This window comes from Agelaius tricolor, unplaced genomic scaffold (assembly GCF_023055355.1).
Source record: "Agelaius tricolor isolate 1412-34295 unplaced genomic scaffold, bAgeTri1.0.p SCAF_6, whole genome shotgun sequence".
NCBI lineage: Eukaryota > Metazoa > Chordata > Aves > Passeriformes > Icteridae > Agelaius > Agelaius tricolor.
This window is the reverse complement of record NW_027269266.1, coordinates 17,944,024-17,967,142: the sequence shown is the minus strand read 5'-3', so window position 1 is coordinate 17,967,142 and position 23,119 is coordinate 17,944,024. Positions and strand designations below refer to the sequence as shown.

At 35.4% G+C, this 23,119-nt stretch overlaps 1 protein-coding gene across 5 annotated transcripts in view; it reads left to right on the top strand.

Annotated features, from left to right (window-relative positions):
- The first annotated feature begins 11,976 nt into the window (after positions 1–11,976).
- The window catches only part of SLC39A12 (solute carrier family 39 member 12), a 34,189-nt gene continuing 23,046 nt past the window's right edge, over positions 11,977–23,119 (top strand). For 3 of the 5 annotated variants that reach the window (XM_071428884.1, XM_071428883.1, XM_071428882.1), the window contains exons 1-5: positions 11,977–12,135; positions 13,234–13,586; positions 16,949–17,230; positions 19,773–19,980; positions 21,778–21,980. In XM_071428884.1, the coding sequence (XP_071284985.1) occupies positions 13,317–13,586; positions 16,949–17,230; positions 19,773–19,980; positions 21,778–21,980 (963 nt within the window). In that variant the 5' untranslated portion in view covers positions 11,977–12,135; positions 13,234–13,316. Of the gene's footprint in view, positions 12,136–13,233; positions 13,630–16,948; positions 17,231–19,772; positions 19,981–21,777; positions 21,981–23,119 lie in introns of those variants that run through there. The other 2 variants (XM_071428886.1, XM_071428885.1) reach the window with 2 other exon arrangements.

Here is a 23,119-nt window from a genome sequence, read left to right as displayed (position 1 = left end):
AGCAATTCTTTTCTTCTATATCAAAACTTGCTTCCATCTCTATTCGTTCATCAGACAAATAGACGAATAGACATTCAAAAGTTTTTCTGCCAAGCATACATATCTGTGAGACTTTCTTGTCAAACTTTCATCCTTCCCAACAGGCAGCACTGCTTCTGCAGCTGCCAGTGTCAATGCCTGTCAGTTCAGCTACCCCAGCTCTTGTAAACACCACCTGAATCATAATAAGATTATAATGACAAATAAGAGAATAGTACCTGAGTCTCCAAAGGAAGTTAGTATATTTATCTATTCTTCGCTCACACTGGGTCCCTCCACAGCAGCTCTTTGCTGAACTATGTGATTAGTGGAAGTAGTATAGTGGATCTATTCCCCTAGCAGCCCCAGCCAACAGAATCAGCCAGGACTGACAAGGTAGGATGTGTCTGTACATATGTCCAGCACTTCCTAGTTTAGGCACTTTCTGTTTAGGTACAGGCTTAGAGATCTTGGAGAGTATTAGACTAATCTTAATCAAAGAAGCTTTGTTGGGTGCTTGGTGCAATGTGTAACAGCTCTGAACTCCCTTGGGTGGTTACTCCCTTATTTGTGGAGCATTCCTCAAGCCTTTATCAGCATGACATGCTGTTTCACTATCTGACAAATAAACACTCTCAATAAATTATTCCAGTATAGCATGCTACTGGTGTGGTAAGAGCACCTGAAAGCAGCCACTACAAAAATGAAGACAATGTTTCACATGAATCACTACTTAGACTGTTTAATTTCTTTTTAGACTAATGGTGTTTTCAATTAACTTGTCTGTTGAAAATTGACTGTATTGCTAAAAAAAGCCAGAAGAAAACAAAACTAGACTGTATCCTGTCTTTATACAGAACTAGCTGAAATCTGAAGGACTATAATGTAAAAGGAAAATTATATCTTTGCAAACAGCTTCAAAGTAAGCAGTTTAACTTAATAGTTTCAATATGGGGACATGATATTTTCTTAAGTGCAACAAGGATTCCATTTAGCTTGCCATTTAACAATGACAAGTTAAACATGAGTCAGCAGTGGCCTGGCAGTCAGGAGGGCCAGCCGTGTCCTGGGGTGCATCAGGCACAGCATCAGGAGTGGCTCACAGAGAATGAGCCCCAAGACACAAAGAAAATGCTTAGAAACAAGATTTCTTGGGGAATAAAAGATGCATCATTCATGTGCAAATCTGGTGATTTCAAGCAACGTTTATTTGTAGTTTGAATAAATTCCTGTAAAATGCTTAACTAGTCACCAGGTGACTCCATAGAGCTTACTCCCATGTCAGCAGCAAGAGGTATCTCCTTGTAACTTCTCGTTGCAATGCATATACTGTAAGACAGGACTCTTGGAAAGAAAGGTAGGTGTTTTCCTGCCCTCACCTTCACTAGCCATAAACTTTAGTGGCCATCATGCTATACTCATCTACCTCCTCCCCATCTGAGCACAAATTTTTCTTTTGATTTTTTAGAGCCAGGCACCTTGCAGAACATGTGGGAGAGCAGTGAAAACTACTGCAGATTACTGACTTTATGCATTGATACCAATGTTAAGATGACCTACAAAACAGTATGATTCCAGGAGCTGTATTATATTAAAGTGATAAACTAAATCAAATACTTGTTATTAGTACTGGCTTAGAAATACGGGGGGAAAAAGTCTTCTGCTAAAAAGCCCAACATAAGTACATTCAATTTCAGCTATGAGGAGTGTAGCATCCTACTCACATCTTGAGTATTTTTTGAAATGGGAAGCACATGGGGTTTGAATGGATACAAAGGAAAGCAAAATTATTTAGTGATAGAACAACTCTCTTATGAGAGATAAACTAAAAGAAAAATACCTAAATCTGGACTGGAAAAAGCTGATGAGAGATATTGGTAATGATCACAAAATCAGGAAGGTTGTGAATAAAATGGATACAGAACTGTTATTGATTGAATTTTATAGTATGCTAAAAATTCAGTAAGGAAAAGTTAAGAGGAAATTGACTTTAGAGGGATGAAAGAAAATCCTCTTTTACCCATGAGGTAGGGAATTTCAAAAATATTTTAGTACAGGATCTTATGAAGGCAGTGGCAAGATGGATTAGCTAAATGTGTGGAAAATGTTTATGAGCATTTATGATAGGCAGCAATCATGGGTGTGCTCTCTAACAGCCCATTCTAATGACTGCATGTGCTGCATGTGAGGGGAATGAACCCCAGACAGTGTTGGGCTTGCATGCACTGTCTAAATAGCATTTTCTTTTGCTGTAATATAATGCTGAGCAAGGTAAAGCAATGCTTAAGGCCAGTAGAGTTTTTCTTAGCCCTTATGGCCCTCTGCTCTGGCTTATTCCTTTAATAGGAATTTCACTTTCCATCCTTCTCTTCCATGCCTTGGAGCTTGTGCCTATTCCAGTCAAAAAGTAATTTAAAATACTGCAAATACTTATTAAACAGAATAAAAAGGACAAAAGCCACGGACTTTTGTGAGGTTTTCAACAAAACCGTGGATGTTTCAGAAAATGCACAGGAAGAAAAAATCATGCCTCATAATTTGTGAATATGGCTAAATTACTGATGTACCTAAGCTAAGGTTTGTGCTGTAAAAATAAAAATGTTTCATTTTTAGGATATTGTTAAGAATCTGCGTCAATCATCACATAATTGTCTATGCATTTTATTAGCTAAATGCATGAGTAATTGGATGTGTACCCATTTGAGGATGTGTTTTCAAAGCTATGTTATGTCACAATGTGACTGGGCTACCCGGCAGTGCAAGTCACATCTTTGCAGATAATAGGTTTATTATTGTTGGGAGTATGGTATGGAAGAGTAGCACTTTCTTCTGAAATGTACAGATGGATGGATTGATTTAAAAAAAAAGAGTAAGAAAGAGAAATGTTGGAACAAACTGTACTGTAGACTGTTCGTAGACTGTTCATGTTGGATCTTCTGTTCTTACTGCCTCCTCATTTATAACATTCATTGAGAGATGACATTTAAAAAGACATTAACATTAATGTCATGAATATTGCAGCATGTTTAATTGAGTCAAAATCTCTTGAAGTAAGTCAAAACAAAATTGCAAATATACTTTGCAAAACAAAATTGAGAATATATTTCTTCATTGTATCATATATCATCTTTGATAATAATTTATTTACTTTGACAATTTTGAGTCCTACTGTAAAATTCTAATTCCTCTGCTGCCAAATAAACTTCATTGCAAGTTAGAGAAATAAACAAAAGCAATCTGGCATATGCACTTAAACATCTACCTCTAAAACTAGTCATTCACCAGCTTAATATGAAATGAAGACACGTGGAAACTGTTCCATGCAGCAGAGGGCAGCAGTAGTAAAATGGTGCAGCATGCCTACTTTTATAATCTTTTATACAGTGTAGCACAAGTAGTAAAAAAAACCCCAAAAACCTGCTAAAAGAAAACTGAGTTAATCCTTTATGTCTTCTTGATGATGTTGATGTCAGCATTTATTGTCATTAATAAGAGAAAATTATTTTCATACATAGTTTCTAACTTCTGGGCTTGAATTACTGTGGTTTTCACGTCACAAAAAGATTCCTGAACTTTCTACCCTGTAAAATTTGTATTTTTCTTTGAAAAAATCATATGAGATCTGTTTCTCAACTAGCAAATGGACTTTTTTTTTTCCTGAAATCATAAATTGCTTCTTCCACAGATGCATTTTATTAGGGATTGCTTCATTACATTCTAGTGGTCAACATCCTGTTATACTGCCTCACAATCAGTGAATTCTTTTTCATGAATATAAAAATATTGGAAAGCCTTTATAAATTAAACAAGTATCAGATGCAATGAAAATGTTTCTGTACAATGGCTTTGGATCTTTTCTTTGGATTCATTTTTAATAGCATGGTTTATGGTTTTCATAGCATTTCTTTTTGTTTATTTCATGTCTATAGCTGAGTCTTATGTCTGCAGCTTTCCTGCATGAAGGTACTAGTAAAATGCTTTTTCTAGCCCTTGTTTTGCATAAAACTTGCAGGAATCTTGGATATTTTTGCTCTTCTGTCAGATATATTTAGAAGTGGTTAAATTGTTAATAACTTACTGGGGTGAAAGGAGTGAGGGAATTCATACAGGGATAGGGAGGGATTTAACAGGCAAAATGTAATTAATAGTACAGATGTCTACGGCAAAGAAAATCTCTCAAGGCTCTTTTAGCTGTCAAGGATGTTATAATTACAGAGGCTACAGTGCAATTCCTCTCATCCAAGTCTTGGTGTGGAATGGGCCTGACAAATTGCCTCCTAAAATGCCTCAATCTCCAATGACTGTACAGGGATCCCAGGATGACTGGTCCAGATACTTCCATATACTGCAAATTTAGATAAGACCTCTCTTAACTACACAGGTCTTGTGGGCTGTGGCCTCACTTATTCAGGAGATGACACTGAAAAAAAAAAAACCCTCTTTTTTTAAATGAGGGGAGAAAATGAAAATAAAAGAAAGAGAAAAGATAAATAATTAAGACTACACTCAATTTTGAATAATAAAGGTTGCAAAGTGTTTTCTCGTTTTAAAAAGCATGGGCGAAAGACAATAAGTGGTTTCCATGCATATGTTAAAAGGCTTTTTGTAGCTATGCTTTTACAGAAAATATTCAGATTTGAGACCAAAGAGTTGCAGGAAGGTTAAGGTTGTCAGCTTTACTGTAAATTTTGTAGATTTTTAAAGAATTGATTTGTTGACAGAAAGCTAGAAATTTGCATTCTGAAAGGTTTAATTCAGCTTTATCAATATGTTAAAGAAGAGATAACATAAAGGAGCATGCCAGAGGGAAATGGGGTGGCGTCTATTGTTCCCTCTCTCATGCACGTGTTTTCCTTTTTCAATGACAGTAAAGGTAGTCTTTGGCAGGTGTATCTCAGATTTCTTGCTGCAGTAAGAGAGAAAACTGAAGTTAATGCACACAGAGAAAAGTGTGAAGTTAGCCAATATACCAGTGTCATTTATTGACTTCAATTGGCAATTTATTTGCAGAAGAGTTCCATGTCCCACAAAAGCAGGGATAGAAAGAGTGCAGTGAATCATCACTCAGAGGATGGGGAGGAAACCCAGTACACTGGATCTGTCCATCTATCTGAAAGTGCATACAGACTCACACTACCCTTTTTCTTCACTTTGTCACTGGTTTATGAAGAGACTTAGTTATCTTCCTCTTACATAAAATTTCCTCTGATTCCTCTTTTGAAGGTTTCTGCAGAAAAACCCCCATTTTTAAAAAAAATTAAATTCTGGTAAAAAAAATCCCCCAACTCTCCTTGTAGGGAGTTAATTTTGAAAATTACTTCAATGCCCTAATGCTCTGCATACTAATCCACTTAGGCTTTCTTTTTCTAGCTTATGAGTGCCAGCCATTGACTTGTTCTACTTGGCTACTTTGAACCTTACACTGGGTTGCAGATTGTATATTGTTAAATGTAAGAAAGGTTATCCAATTGTTAATAATTACTCACTTTAAATTCATCTGAATAAAATGTGAAAATTAAGATTACACTTTATAATTATGGTTTTTCAAATTCCTGGGGTGGGGGTGTATATTTGGGAAAGGGTGATTAGAATAAACTTTATTCTTGCATACTTCAAAATCTCTTTCCAAGTGTGTGGAAGGTGGTGTGGGAACAAGAACCACAGCAAAATCAGAGCTGCAGGAGGCCTGGTTAGTGTCATACTAAACAGATAAGTTGCTTGTAGCAGACCCTCAGCTCCAGGAAAGTTTCTGTTTTCAGTATTCACAAGCTGCTCACATTGAGCCCTTCAGTATAAATCCGTAGCACACATGAGAGCTTGCTGCCTGCTAAATCAGAGTACAAACACTTGCTTAGAAAAGGGTTAGCATGGACTGCAGTTCAAGACTACCTGAATTCTTCTTTTTTTTTTTCTTTTTTTTTTGGCAACAGATTTTTTCTTGTCCTTATATATAGAGAGACATGAGGAGCAAAGGAGAAGATTAGTTCTGTACTTTTGGAAGAATTTGTTCAGCAGAAGGAAAGGCTTGAAAAATCTTCACAGAGAGAGTATTGGTACCAAATTGTCACTGTACTGCAGATTGCTGTTTTACTTTTTAAGACGTAACTTACGCTTACTTGTGTGGATTTCTAACTCTTGCTCTTTTTATCTCATTTTAATCAATTTGTTAGCTTTAAGTTGAACTTATCTTTAGCATAATGCTTTGAAGATAGCATTTCAGGATTTTCTAAAATTATAGTTGCCATAGACCCACCAAAATATATGCAGCCTAATTCAAATTAAAGGCTACAGTAACCAATGGAGGTGGATTGGCCACTGAACTAACAGTTGATACCTACAGCTGCCTACAACAATTCTTTTCTAGGAGCTAGTGATACAAAGAATTCTATGGCCAACACTGAGCAGAATGAGCAGTGTGTCCTTTTATGATAAAAAACCAATTGTTCCTTAATTGGATAGAACAATTCTACAAAGATATATGGTGTGTTTAACTCAAACTGTATTTGCAAAGTTAAAATAATAGTTGATTTTGTATTTTCTTATAGTTTAGAGAAAAGCAAGCATTTACTTTAGAATCCAATGGTTGCATATGTACATTTATTGTGAATAATGGTATTCATATACTGGTATGGTTATGTAGAGAGAAACAATTATTTTAAACATGAAAAAGTTTCTTTCATAAAGTACAAATATTTCTTATCATGAACTCCCTTCTCAGTACGCTTGTTACCAAGCCTTTGAACAATGAATATACCAGGTTGTAGGGGAGAGATAGTGGTTTGTCAGTAGTTTTAATAAAGGTAGAAGTAAGGTCACTGTCATGCAGTGAAATTTGTATTTGGCTGAACTGTTTTCTATCAATACAGGTTCTTTCATTGTTCTTCCATTCTAGGATTTTCCCTTTTTTTGTCCTTTTCACCTTTATTGCTTCAGCATCTGTTACTTGAAGCCCATCTAATCAGTCAAATATTCTGTAAACTCTTCTTACTGTTGGTAACACTTACACTCTTCCTGAATTTAAGACAAAGAGATGAAAAGAAACTCTCTTCTTTCATTCTGGCTTATATTCATGCCTAAGAAACTTACATATTTTTCTTTTATTGGGAGGTAGACTAGAAGACCTTGAGAAAGAGTCATCTCTCAGACAGCAGGCTTTTGCCTAAAATTACTCTTCTGCATTGTGAGAATTTCTTTAGAACTGAAAACTGAGTCATAGTTTAAAAAACAAGTGAGTAATCACTTATTTCAATTTCTCTAATAGTAAAAATTATTTATAAATATTTTATTAATATTTATGTAAAGAAAAAAATACGCAGGTACATAGAGAACATTTGAGTGGTTTTCCAGCAAAAATTGATGAGTATCAGCAGGAAAGGAAAAAAATCAGTATGCTGGGGTCAGAAGTCAATGGCTAAAAAGATGCAACATACAATATATGTCAGTTTCCTGCAAGGTGAACAGTATAATTTTCAAAAGGTTGGTTTTCAACTTTGAACTCTACTTTTTTCATTGAAATATTAGTGTTCTATACTGTAATACCACACAATATTTCATTTGGAATATTTAAATTCATAATTTAATAGTTCATACATCATAGAACTGTAAGTGCTTTGCATCAGGTAACACACTCTTAGTAAGATCAACACAGTTTTTGAGCCCAGTTTCTTTGGAAAACTAAAGGAACAAAAGAAAGAAACAATATACATAAACAGTCTGATAATACTGCAGAACGAAACCATACAAAAGCTTAGAAACTGATTTCTGCATCTCTTTAGTATAACAGGAGGTGAGATAACTGAAACTGACTTGGTGCTGTACTTTAATGTTCAGATACCTTCATAGAAGTTAGGTTTCTAATGTTCCTAAGAACCATAAATACAAGTACATTTTTTACCTATGTGTTCCTTAAGTAAAAAATGAGCAACATTATATTCATATTTACAAAACCTCCTTTTTTTCATACCCAAGATATTAGTATCTCCTTTTCTAAGTTCTTGATAAGAATTGCTATCACTGAATAGTCTTGATGGTTATACCTACATCCAAATGTATTTTGGTTTTCTTTTTTTCTGTTCTGTTTTAAACACAGCCAGATAGAACAATAGAGAGATTGTGTGAGGGAAGTCTGTAGTCAGATGGAGGCAATTAATCATTTTTAGATCACACTTTCCATATAAATGAACACCTTTGTTGAATTTCGAAACAGTTTTTCACGACAGTAATATTTTAGGACAATAAATGTCACCTTAATTCTGTAAGGTGTTATATTTCTTAAAAGGTACGAGGATTTGCTGGCCTAGAGTGTATAGTAATCTATAACTTCTTTCATGCTATTCTATGTTAATGTAAATAGATTTCCAGGTTGTCTTCGAAAACTTTCTGCTAACAAGTGAATTTTGTAATCCTGAACTAAAACAAGATTTGTTTCATATATATATATATGTATGCTAACTATACATGTAACTCAGATAATTTCAGTAATACTAATTTATTTTAATTCATTAGCAACCTTAATATATGTGATTTTGCTAAGAGTGGTATGTGGTCAAAAAAAGCTTAATCGACTGTGGTAATTTTAAAGTGCTGACATTTTTTATTACAGCACCCTGGCATTACATTGGCAAAGATACTTTATGTATTGAAATTCTACACAAATTACATGCAAAATGTAGTTCTTTCATATGTCAATATAATGCCTATGGCTGTAATTATACAATGTGCCACACATCACATTAATAACATAGAGGAAAGCGGCAGTGCCAGAAGATTCTCTTCTGTTTGCCATAATTGCTGCCATTAGTAAAAAGGAAAAAAAATGCATTTGCTTAGTCCATCAAAACAAGTTACACAGTATTGAAGGAATAAGAGTTATATAGCTGCATTACCCAGTATGATGTGAAGTTCAGCAGGGGTCTTGCTACAATTATGCCTACATCCTCTCCCATTCTACTGTAAAAACAAAATAAAGCCACTTGTCACGTTGGTAGGACTCATGGAAATGCCCTTGTCGTCTCAGAGTGAGTCCTTAATAGAGTTTTCCTATTCCTACACAATTTATTCACCAATCATTTGAAACCCAGTAAATTGCAGAGTGCAGTTATCCATGGCATTTGTGAATGGGCAACTTCCTTTTGTTCCCACAGCAGGTGTGAAGGTGGGAGAAACCAGATAAGCTGCAGTTAGTCTTACTGGTTCACTTAAAATTAAAACTAACTAACTAAACCCCTGAAACTAGAGAGGCCTTGCTGCATGTTCTATGTCTAGTTATGCCATTTCTAAATTGCCTTCATTCCTTTTCACTAAGACCATAAGTTGCTGTTGTATGAGCTTTCTAAATCATAAAAGATTGTATCTGTGGGAGGAAAAAAATTTATATGCCGTTGTCTGGGATCATGAATCTGGTAATGAAATTGAGTTTTGAGAAGTTCACATTTTTGTCACTCTTCTTTTTATCTTATTTCTTCTTTTACTTTTTTTTCCTGGGTCATACACCTATGCCTGTCAGCAATTAGTTGCTTTCTTGCAAGTACCCCAGCATGGTAATTGTTCAAACTAATTTTAAAATATTGATTTTTTTTTTCTGAAAATTCTTGATCTCAGATGTAAGTAAGTGTAAAATGGAATAATATCTTTTTTAAATTGTTTATTTAGTCAGAAAATTCCTCCTACCTTTGGTTTTGCTATAGAGAGTCTGTTAAAATGTCTGTTGTCATGTTAGAATGCTAATGTACTTCACTCTAAGTTCCCCCAGTTCTCCAGTTCTTCTCAAGGTTTTCTTCCATGCATATTATCATTCTACAGTAAATGGAGAGTCTCTGGCTTATGAGTATTGTTCATGGAGTTTTTTCCGCTTTATCAAAATTGTCCAAAAGGCACGCAGTAAAATCTGAGTCAAAATATTAGTCTCATAACACATTATTGCAATATTAGTGATAGGTGCTTTGGGAGGTTTTAAGATATTAAACTGTATAAATGATTTTTTTTTCTGCATATCAGTAAATTTCTAATGGGCATCTAACTAGAGAGCTCTGCAATTGTTGTGCTCCCATTTGATCAGTTGGCACAGCTTTGGGATGCGTGAGTAGTGGGGGAATAGTGCTGCTGCAGAAGGGTTTGGACAAAAGACTTAGCAACTGATGCCAGCAATTACTTCAGAAGAAGTAATCCAAGTGCTGTGTAGACATAATAGTTCTTTAAGGACGGTGGCATGACTAGGAAAACACAGTGTCAAGGGTAAAAGCAGAGGGTGAGCCTTGAGTCACTGTCAGTGATTTTGCCACCACTGAGAAGCTCATTTCCAAGCCAGGAGAGGTTTGCAACACTTAGTCATAAAAAGAGAAGTGAATTCCCCTTTGAGATCAGCCATTGTAGCCTGTACCAATTATTTTCTGTTGTTTTGTAATGTACTGAATGTTTTCTTTTTTTTACCATTGCTCTGTAATATAAATATTAAAGTAAGTTGTAGCCAGCATTATCATGCAAATCTCTTAGAAGGTTTCAATAGTTATGAATCATCAAATGTGTTTTTAAATGTTAGCTTTTCTCAATAAACTGAAACAACTCACCCTCTGTTTGTACACTTTAATTAGATGGAATGAATTCTTAGTTTCAGTTTGTAATTATGCACAAAACATCAAATTATATACAGATAATCCTATTCTATGTTTGTTTGGAGATTAAGCAATCCCCAGAATTAAATGCTGGAAGCTATTCCCCCATTATCTGAGGAATTATTTTTATTAGTGGAACAAATCTGGACATGGTTTTGGCTTTGTTTGACAGAATAAATTATATGAAAGCCAGAGGAAAAGCATATTATCATGTGTTTCTGCTTTTCAGTCATTCTTATAAAAATATTTATGTGAAAAATTTCTGTAATTTTTTTTTAAAGTGGTATATTTAGAAATGTTGGTTTGATAAACATATTTGGTAATTTATGAAATAAAATAAAAAAATATTTAAAAGTAGGACTGATTTTTAAAATACTCATCATCACACAAGAATCTGTACATGTAATTGTACTTTGTGTTTTTGAGAACATTTGTTTACGTTTTGTATTTCCCTCAAGCTGGCGTTGTCAGTTGAATTCTTTTATAGTCAGCATCAATTGTCAGTTCTCAGTCTTGCTAAACAAGGCTGTTCCCTTTGAGCTTACCACCTTGTAGGAGACATTACAGACATTTTAGAAGCCTGGATATTTTGTTAATCTAGCTTTAAAGATAATTATGATGTTTCTATTACTACAGGCTTACTGCTTCACAGGGTTTGTTGAGCCAGCTGAGATGGTAGTCCTCCATAGCAGCACGGCAGGTTTGGAAGGTGGGAGAATGATATGACTGGTGTGCTGGTCTCTGTAGAAATCTGTCAGTTGTGACAGTTTTCACTAACTTCCACTGCAGTAATATTGCAATAGTGTGGTGATGTAAATGTCAACTTCATAACAGTGTCCCTCTGGAAAATCTGAGTGGGTGGACAACAATTTTTTTCACCATAGGCTGAGCTATCCCAGCTTTGTCAGTTGGTGGAAATGTGACACAGAATAAGTGGGGATGAAAGAGGCTGTTTTCTATGGGCAGTGTTTTACAAAGAGAAAATATCATTTTTCTACGGATGTGCTTGAAAAGATTTCTATTTCTATTGTGTTCTCATATTTTTAAAATTAGTAATATTTTATTGAAAAAAAAAATTAAAGTTTGTTGTAGCATTGATCAAATAATTTAGTAACACAGGGAACAGTTATGAGTGCTTGCATATATTATCCATCATAAAGAAATACATTCTTTGGTAGATTTTATGCATCTTATACTTCTAAAATAGACTGTTTACATAAAAAGATAACTACTAGAAAATGTGAAATAAATTCAATAATGCAATGCTTAGAACTTGGAAGTACAAGAAGAACATGTACTAATTCCTATCCACCTCCATTGTTACCTTAAGGGCAGCTCTCTCCATAGCAACTGAAAACTTTTCAAGGCAGCAATAAACTAATCCTCTCCAGCTTCCAGAGCACCATCAAGGAATTTTAAAAACATTGGACTTCCAGCAGCTAAATACTTCTGAGGATTCAGAAGGCCACAAAGCTAGATACTCGAGCATTCTTTTTCCCTTCAGAAGGTAAGAATATAACATTTAGAAATAAATGCTCATAATATCCTCATAACAATGATACATATTCCTAACACTAAATATATATAAACACCAAAAGATTTCCTAATATATAAAAACATACTAACTTTTTTTGGACTAAATGTCCATTTGAATTCAGCAGTTCTTTTTCAATTTTAAATACTTTGTTAGCAAAGTTTCCTTTAAAATAAGATGTGTATTATATTGCAGTTCAAAGGAGATGAATTTATATGTGGCTGTTAAACACATACTTTACTATCTGAATATGTATGTCACTGTCAGCATTTGCCCATCAATAAAATCAAAACCTCTGAGGAAAACAGAAGTAAAACTATTTTATATTTCTTGTGCTTTGATATCGAGATAGATTACTGTGAAAGCAGAAGGAGTGGTTTATAAGGAGGGATTGTGAAGAAGAGAGATTTATAGTACAAAATGTCTTTTGCACCTAAAGTTAACAAGTTAAGCTTGTTTGTCTTGTGTATGTGCTGAGTTCTTTGAGTGAAATTATAACCTCAGCTTTGTAATTCTTCTGTCTGGGTAGCGATCACTAATTTTTAAGTACATCCTGTTCCTTCTTTCTTTGTGAAGTATAGCTGGAGTTTAGTGATGTTGGTAAAGTGTTTTGACAATATAACCTGCTTTATATTATTGCTATGTAACGTAATTACTACACATTCATAATAGTATTAGACTAGCAATATTTATTTACAGCTATTTTTGTTAGTAAAAAACCTGTTTTCATGATGAAATGAAAGCAAAAGCCATGGTATTTTTCTATTCTTACTGAAAAGAATTAGTAGAGAATGTAATAACATAACACTGAAATGAAAGCCATAGACTTTATTTTTAAGAAGAGGGAAGGGCACTTTGAGACAACCTCTTATTGGTAATTCTAAAGAAGTTTTGAGGCCATAGTTGTCTTAGTTTCCTGCTGTTCTGTGCTGTAAAGTCCTTACAGGCTCCCTGTTGTTCAAAAACAGCTTGTCACTGCAAATCAGCTTAGCCGACCAATTAATAAATCCTTTCGAACATATTGCATTCGCACTAATTAAAGGGTTGGGTTTTTTCCCCTTTACCATTCAGATTCTTCAGGTTTCCAGTTTAAGCTGTGCAGCGCAAACAACAATCCAACATTCAGTGCAGATCACGCACTCCAGGAAGAGGAGATGTGTTTTCTGACCAAGCATGCAGCTCTTGGGGTGGTATGTTCTGCTTTCATATTCAGCGTGCTCATTGCTGAAGGACAGCCTGGGGAAGAGCATGGGCAGGATGGCAGCAATCCTCCCAGCAGAGGCTCTCTGGTGGAAGTTTTACGCATTCTCTCAGCTGAAAACACTGAGCTCCACATGAACCACTCACGAGAACTGGTCAAAATATTACTGGAGAGAGCTGAATGCCCACAGCGGATTTATGGCATGCAAGAGGATTGTAACCTGGTTAGTGCTTCAATTAATGAGGGATATCTTAACAGGATCATCAGTGAGTTCTAATATTTGTTTGAGTGATACCTTCCTGAATATGATACCTAAACATGTAAAAAACTTCTTGCTGCAGCAAAAAAATTTGTCCCTGCTTTGTTTCATTTTGAATTATTATTATTTACAGTTTGAGCTCATGAAGAGATATTCCAAACATGACAGGCAGTCCTTTTAAAGTTCCCAAGTGTTTTTTTTCCAGCAAAAGTTTTTCTGCTGATACCTGGTGTAACAATAAAAGCATGAACTTGAATTTGAGGCACAGGATTTCCATCATGGAAAGACATAGGTAAACACTGGGGACAAGTTCTGCCACTTTTTTTGTTGTCGTTCTGGATTTTACTTCATAAAAATAAAATCCAGATAGGGTTGTCTCAGATTTATGTGCTACTTCACTGAAATATTCAAGATTAAGGGGTGGGTTTTGTAAGCAGTTCAGGTCAAGGAAAATGAAAGGCAGAACAATGAATCTACAAATCCAAATTGAAACTGGAAGTAGTCCAGGGTACAGTTGCACAGAGGGATTGGTTGTCTACTTGAGAATATTTTCAGAACTCAGTCCTGATTCAATGAAGAAAAGACAGGGACAGTGTTACTGAGCAACTTGGCTAAAAGGGACGACAAAGGGCTTGGTCAGCCTTGGCTTTCATTACTCTGGCGCTGGCACTCTTCAGTGACCTACATACAGCAGTGTCACTTTATACCACACTTACGAAGATGGTCTGAAAGGTGAATGTTTTTACAAGGTGCTGGTTTCAGCAATCTGCCAAGGCAATGAAGTGGGAATCTTTTTATCCTGTGCAGTAGACAGCTGCTCACTTTATTGACCCTTTCTAAAAATGCTCCAATTTTTCATATGAACCCAAATGTGAAATTTCATACATAATTATTGTAGGTGCCAGTCATTACCTAAATGGATAATTTTTTATGAAGGAGATTATTCACACATGGGCAATGAATATGCATCAGATACATGCCCAGACTGAAAATTAACGTATTAAACATGGCTATATAGTCCTCCCAAACTACACAAAACAGGGGACTAAGTTTTTGGTTGCCCTTTTGTTTTTCTTCTCTAGTGGCATGGTTTTTTCCTGTATTTGTGATGTATTTCTGGAGAGCTTGCTGGTGTTCTTGGATGGACAAAATCTAAGGGAAACTTAGCTGGGGCTTACTTGTCAGTACTGCTGCTCTGTTCAGGTTTCATCTTGGAAATTCTCTATAGGAAGACTTTGAGGACATTCACCATTTTCAGTATTCCTCAGTGTCATCTGAGTCAGAAACCCTGCACGCATCCTGCACTGTCAGTGTTTCTGTGCCAGCACCAGAGGCACCAAGGATTTCTGTAGGAAATCCTTGAGAGAGACATGGCATTTTCAGTCACATGGTGCCCACTTGGTACTGTGCTGAAATCTTCCATGATGATTTAACAAGATTTGGTAAACCAAGATAGCAAAAACTGTGCAAGAAGCACTACCCTTCAAGTTCATCAAATTTTGAAACAGAATGTCCCTCCTTATATTTTCTTCCTCATACTTGTTGGGAATTGCTAATTCATTTTAGATTCAATTTCTCTTCTAAATCCAGGACTGCTTTATACAACATGACTTTGTTTTCAATTTTTTTAAATTTTTGTTTTTATGATATCTCTAATGGGCATTTAAAAGAAGTGAAGTTTAATCCTTTCTTTTGACCCTCTTCTGGTTTCTTGTTATGTAGTGGCCCTAAGACTCTTTGGGCAGGGGCTGGCAGCCGTTGGATGGCATCTGACATTTCTTTATCTCCTAAGCAAACAGAAGTCATATATTTCTTGCATTGATAAACAAGTTGTTTTTGTTGTTTTTTTTTTTTAACTTCTGGCCACTTAAAGAAAAGAAACTCAGACTTCAATGCCAAAGTTCTGGGCTTCTTTTTTGTTTAGCTTTTCTAAATCAAGGACAGATGGTTATTCCTGTAAAAATATTAGTAGCAGCAAAAAAACCCCTAAACTAAAAAACAAATGAAAAACCCAACCTAATGACTAACCACTTTATATTCTCTTACTTTCACTTCAAGGGTCACTCACCATGGGCTACCCATATACTATGCATTAACTGCATCTTTTAAAATGCATCTGCTTCCTTCTGATTGGGAATTTTCTTTTCAGTCATCTTCCCTGCAAGAGCAAACAATGGACTCACTGATTGCAATTTATCCTCAGTGGATTTTACAATCTTACAGAAATCTTTGAAAATCTTCCACTTCATGGCATATGTTTATTGTATTACTACTGAATGTACATAAATGCTGGTTGACTGACTTGAGGTCTTTGGGACAGAAAGGAGAATAGACTCCTCCTAGTCAAAAGAGTAATTCTCAGAGACTGCATTAGGAAAAGTTAAAGACTTTAATAAGCAATGAAGGCAGGAGAGGACACAGTGAACCATACTGTAATCTAGCTTATTTATGTATATAAATAGTTAATTTGGCTATTAATGCTTACAATTTTACACTTATTAAAAATCTGTGCTCAGATGTAAAGCCTGCACAGGGTGAATATGTAATTTCAGTCCCTCTTGAAATGCATTTGAAGGACTAAATGGGGTTGAGACCTTGTGCTGGCTCTCTGCACTGGATCTCATTGTTGCAGTTAACAGAATTCATTGAGATACATAAAAATAGCTGTGTGATTACAGGCTCAATTATGTCTCTCAGCAGTGCATTGAATATGGTATAACTTCTGTTTACATAGCCTCAATTAACTACAGTTCAGCAACTGTTTTTATCTTATCATGTAAACACATATAGAATGCACAGATGAATATATGAATAGGCCTAGCTCTTATCTAATATATTTTTAACCAGAAGTATAATCTGCTGAAGCCAGTGGAAGGTTTTCACTCTCTACAATGATTGATCAGAATTATTCCTAATTGTAGGGAGTCTCACATTACTAAATCATAGAATTACGGGATAGAATCATAGAATGGTTTGACTTTGAAGGGACCTCAAAGATCACGTAGTTCTGTACCCCCTACCATGAGCAGGGCCACCTCCCAATAGACCAGGTTGCTCAAAGTGCCATTTCTAGGACACTTGACTTTCCTTAAAAATAAAATGGGGTCTGGAAAAAAACCCCATGGTGTGCTCTTGCAGCCATAGAACTCTGAAGAATTACCTACACCCTCCTCCTGCCATTCCGTCAGCCTGCATTTGCGAAGTTTTGGGTTCGATCCCTTAAATATAAAACTTGTATTCTCCTGTTGTCCTTCCTATATGTATTTGCAGATGCCTGGAAGGGTGTCACTTTAGTTGAATTGCCATTTATTTTTATTTCTTCACAGTGCCTTGAACCAGATGCTTTGTTACTGATAGCTGGAGGAGATTTAGAAGATCATCTCAGTGAAGAAGTATTTGAGAGAATTTCTCTTATTCTTCTCTACTACATTCTTCATCGTAGAGATATTTGTTCTTCAGAATTCAGTTTGAATGATAAGGATTACAAATTTTACCTACAGAGTATGCTTAGTTTAAGACATGATGAAGACTGTTATTATTTTTCACGGAATGAAACAGAAGATATTTTAGCTGCAGTAAGGCAACATTTTAAAACTTCTGAAAACCAGGTAAAGAAAACATATGTAAAAATAACTTCATCTTTATTACAGGTATAATACTATTATGCTAGTACAGAGACTATACCAGTACCACAGTCTTCCAGAAGACTGGTAGGTGGAAGTGTCCAAGCACAGGCTGAACACTGGGATTGTGTTGGCTGTGCTGCTTGATGCTTTTCTTTGAGTTGTTTCTGGCATGTGCCACTTCCACAGGGTCTGCCGTGAAGTGGTTGGTGAAATACTGCACTTTAGGGACCATTCCTAATGGGTAATTTAGATGCAGTTGCTCTGCTTAGGGCAGATGGAAAAGAGCACAGCTGTGTAGATGCAATATCTTGCACTTGGCTCCAAGTACAGAAAATACTTACTCATTTCTGATATTTCTTAGCATAGATACACTACCAGTGATCTATGAGATCTATTTGAGATAGATCTATTTATAAGGATCTATTTGAGATCCTTATCTCAAATAGGATCCATAAAATAATAGAATAATATTATAGAGTTCAAAGTTGAATTATTTCAATGGTATAAAGTAGAACGGATCCATTACTGGCTGGTATAGGAGAAATAATGAATTCTTTTGCTGTGATGAAATCCCTGCCAGGTTCTACACTTCCATGTCTATCCAAAGCTGGATGGAATGAGGAATCTGTCCAAAGATATGATGGCTTCCTTCAGTAGAAATACATTTGTGACTAATTATCTACCAGCATGGATATGCATTGTAGAAAGATTGTTAAAGATAAGCTTAAATTTAAAGTTGAAAAAAAAAGCATAATGAGGATTTTCAGCTAAGATCATAATTTCTAAGTCAGAGAACATGCTTAAGTTTTCTCACTGCTGTTTAGAATTCCTTATTTCAAATAGGATCTATAAAATAATAGAATAATATTCTGGAGTTCAAAGTCAAAGAAGAAACTTTTCCTTGTAATGGGCAATAAAACAGGTTTTAGCCAGATTAGATAACTCCTAAAGTACAGGTTGACCTCCTGTTTGCAGCTCCTTAGATCTATTCAATGTATTGAGTTAAATTGGTTTATACAAAGGTTAAATTTTTCATTTCATTAGATTTTAATTTACAGCATGCTGTAGTAGGTTTTTCTGCACAAACAGAAGATGGGTAGGAGACCTGGCTGTGTCCAGAATGTTGAAGGCCTCCAGTTCCTCTCTCTGTCTTCTTTGTGTGGTCATTTCCTACCATAAATTATTCATTAACCAGTACTTTTGGTTCTGAATCTTGGTGAACGTGCCGATTTCCAAGGACTCCAATGGTATCTGAGCAACTGTAAAGAGGCATTGGTGGGTATTTGAAATGTCAAGATAGAATAACAGCCCGTAAAATGCTTTACTGAGGGTTCTGTTTGTTTATGCTGGCAGTATAATCAGTTGTCAAGCCTGTCCAGTAACTGAGACTTCATTCACTGACTTGAGGGAAAAGAGGTTTCTTTTATGAAAGGTACACAAAACATAATAGCATAATACTTGGAATCACAACACTTGAGTTGTGGAAAAGGGCCAGTAGTGCAGGGTAGTCATAGAAGAAAAGCATTTCTAGTGGCTCTTTATGTGTGTTGGTTCCACAGAAAATATTCTCTTCTTTAGTCATAGCACCTAATGTCTTGTTTGAAATGAGAGATTAAGTTTTGGGTCGTGAAAATTTTAACGTATAGTGAATGAGCAGGAAAAGAAATGGCAGCCTCCTCTCTGAAGTGTTTATGGTCTACATAAGGAGAGATGAGTATGTATGAAATAAATTACTACTGTACTGGCTCATCTAGCTGACTTTTTAATTTTGCTAATATGAGTTAGAAAAAAATTAAATTAATTATTTTTTTATCTTTGCTGATGTTTCTTTCAAATCCAACCATTTGCAGTGAAAATAAACAAGAAAGGAAAAAAGGGAAGAAAATATGAAAGGGGGGATAAATTTCCAGGCAACTGAGAGAGTTTGCAGACCTCCACACACGTGGTTGTATACTACTGACTACTGTTTTTATTTGGTCACCCAGCAGAAAAGTCACCCTTTATCAGCAAAATTATACATTTCCATATTGTCCCCAGATAACTAATCCATAAAAAACTATTGATTCCATTGAATAGGTCAGGAACTAAAACATTTAAAGACTACTTTCTGAAATTTGAGATGAAGAGTTACAGTCTGTATTATTTGAGCCAATTTCTTGTGCCTTAACAAAAATTCATCCCCTTTCTTCCACTTTCTAGAAGTAGATGTAGATGTAATTGAGGAGGTCACTTGGAACAATAGAAACAGCAGGAAAATAACACTAAGCAGGAATAACCTTAATGAGGAACTGTACTTTTCCCCCATTAGACACTGAGTAAATGTTCAAGATTTTTAATTCTATGCCTGTTCTCCTGAAAATGACCTTTGATTAGCTGTCCTGCTGGCAATTACAGCTTACATCTTAGCATTTTTTCTACTCTGGCTGTCTATGAAATTGCTCTCCACAGTTTCTCCTCCTCTCACTTTGATTATTTAAATGGAGGTTAGCAGGACTGTCTTCATGCTGTTTTCTCCTGATTTCAGTGTGTTGATGTGAGCACTCTGGAGAAAAATGCTGATATAATGGACAGAGATGGTGCTGATGAAAACACTCTTCCACGCCTGGCTGCTTTAATCCTTACTCTGGCTCTCCAAGGAGTCTGTATGGGGAAAGCAAGTTTGCCTTCCCCAGAATTCTTTATAAAATATATTTTCAGTTCTCTAAATAGTACCACTGAGCTCCAAGTGACAGGTAAGCTGGAGTATGCAAAGTTAATTTTCTTCAGGAAAATTTATTGCTGGACTCATCAGAAAAACTACTTAACCAAAAATAAATAGAAGTATAGGAGTGCTCTAACTGGTCCAAAAATAACAAAACAAAAAACCCAAAACAAAACAAATGTCAAGCTCTCAGCAGCAGCAGCAGCTATTAATTTCTGTAAAAAGTTGTGCCTTGGCAGTTTAAGAAGCTACACCATCAGTTCAGAGGCCCAGTATGGATTAAGAAGGCTTTTATAAGACATGAACTTTTCCTTTTTTTGTGGCAACTGCTAACAGCAACAGTTTACAAGCTTTTCAGAGCACTTTTTAAAAGCTACATTAAGTATGGGTTAAAACAGATTAAAAAATTGAATTGAGCATAGGTAAAGACATTTTTAACATTCATAGGTTACACAAAGGTACATTGAATCACAGAAATAAATACTAAAAAAATAATAATCCTTAGCCCCAAACTGAGGCTTATATATTGTATTTACAAACACTGATTTGGCAGCAAAGCCCTTCCTTTAAAATAGCCCAGCCAGGTCTTGTAAAATAATTCTCGCAAGAATGGATGGAGCCATCTCAGCACAGTGCTACTAAATAGCTATATATGGTGAAATCTGGGCCCCAGTGAAGATAACAGCAGGCCTGTATGCTTGGTGGAGTTAGGATGTCATTCAGAAAAACAAAAAATATTCTTAACCAGTTTGTTACAGAATAAGTTTATTTCAAGTCTAAGATCATTATACTGTCCCTTTAAACTTATTTAAATTCTTAATAGTAACTTCAGGAAGGAGTAAGAATTTGGAAGCATAGAAAAAGAAAATTAGATTTTACTACATTTAGAAAACAAATATACCTGCAAATATAGCTCCATTCAGATCTGTTTGTTTAAGTAGCCGAAAGAAAGTAGTGAAATATCTTATCAGAAACCTTTTTTGTGAGGTTTATCATTACGACTACACTGTTGGCATTTTCTGAGTAGCAAGATTAAAAAAAATAAAGGATTATGTGGAAACATTCCCAATAATCTAAATTTCTTTAAAATGAATTTGTGGACCACTTTTTAATAGACAAATTAAAGTTTACAGGAATTATCACTATGGCTTCATTTGAAAGTGCAGGGGTGAAGGAAGGTGATAAGGAAGATAGGATAGAGTGCCTGCACCTCAAGTAACTGGGCATTCCATCAGCAGAAGCACCCACTGCACCCCAGCTGTGTCATGAGGTACATCTGTGCATGATCTCAGATTTGGATTAGGGATCCTGACTCTCTCCTTCCTGTTTCAGTAATGTAAGCAGGCATGCTTCCCAGTTAACCAAAGGAGAGAAAAAATTCACTGTCCTGTGGTGTGCTTCTGAAGGACAGCACAGCATCCTGAAAATTGATTTCAGGACACCCTATGGAGGATGTTTCCTGATCCAAATACCTGGCTGTGGCAATTTAGTGTGGAGTTTCATTTACACAGGAAAATTTTAAGAACAGTGAAGTTATTTAACAATTACTAGACAACTTTGTCAGAGATGCTGATTAGATGAATTGCCTGCAGTCATATCTGAGTGCAATATGTAAGAGGGAAAGGCTGAGGATCTGGGTGTCTGGAACTTCTAGAGTTGTTAAGCAGAAATTGCCTCCAGTACCAAACTGAGAAAAGAGTATTAAAATGAGGAATTGAATCAATGTTGTAACAAGTGAAAAGAAAAAAAAATATTATCATTTAAATATTTTGTCTTTTAATTGTGCATTTTCCTATGGTAACATATCTGTTCTCTAATTAATTACTAGAACTAGAACAACTACTCAATGTGCTTAGAGTCAAAAAGACCTGCACTGTAAATGGACAATTTCACAGTCACAAAAGAAGGCGTTACAGTTTGGCAATCAGAGATATTGGAAGAAGAAATACTCCAGTCAAAGGAAACTATACAAAGGGAGACTATCTGAAAGGCTATTTTGAAGATCATGAAAGGAGCACAGACTGGGACCAGGTTCATTTATTTTTATAATGTTTTATAATGTTTTTATAATGTTGGTGACAGAATTTCACTGAAAGAAGTTTAAATTGATTGGCAAACCATGCAATATACCTGAGGTAAAATGTATTCATTTCAAAAAGGCATGTAGATAAGGATGAAAATATATATATTTATATAGCTATATTTGTTTAAATATTAATTGGGAAAAAAACTTTGTGGATGTTGAATGTGCAATTAAAGAAAATGGGAGGGGCTAACAATGGTTAGTGCTACCTGGAATCAGGTGTTTATTCAAGACTCAGAGGAGTGGATTAACATGGCTTTGATGTTTTCTTACAGTTATTAGAGATTTCGTGTGGTTTTATGTCACAGAGTTTCTAGGACGCATTAAGTGACCTGGTAGAAAGAGGGATTGTTTTGCACTAAGGAAAAAAAATTCAATCAAAGTTTCTCTGTAAGTTGTTTTTAAAAGCCTTCTGTAAATTGAAGATTGGACATTTCTAAACTCTTTTCGTAGCCATTTATGGAATCCAGAAGTCTTCTTAAGAAAGTGTAAAGGCTGTAAAACAGAGCTTCAGGTACTCCAAAGTATCCTCTCTGAGAACTTTGAAGGACACTGGCTTATTGCAGATGATCTTATCCTAAGAATTTGAAAATAAATAAATTTTGTTTATGGCAATGATCAAGACAGTAACTGACTTCCATCCTTTAGACTGGGTATCATTCCATAGACAAAAAAGAAGACTTCAAAGAATATGATTGGTATATATTTTGATGTATACATTTGAAATATATTCTTCAAAGAACACTTTTCTATTATTTTCAACCCTTTACCATTTATATTAACTCAGTGGCAATGTTTCTTCTCAATTTAGGAGAACTGAGTGATGTGCAATTGACTTTTTCTGTGTGCTCATTTTATGATGGGGAGCTGAGACAAATTTCATCTGGTTAAATGCTATTCTGATAGATATTTATCTCTGTAATTATATTGCGTTTGAAATGCATACTCTATCAATAAGTTTATTTCTTTGCAGCTGACCACAAAAAAGGATCATGCTAATCAGCATGATGAGGCTTTTAATGGGGTCTCAAAATAATCTTAAACTAAGGTCATTTTAAATGTGTTTCATATGAATTTTAAATTATGA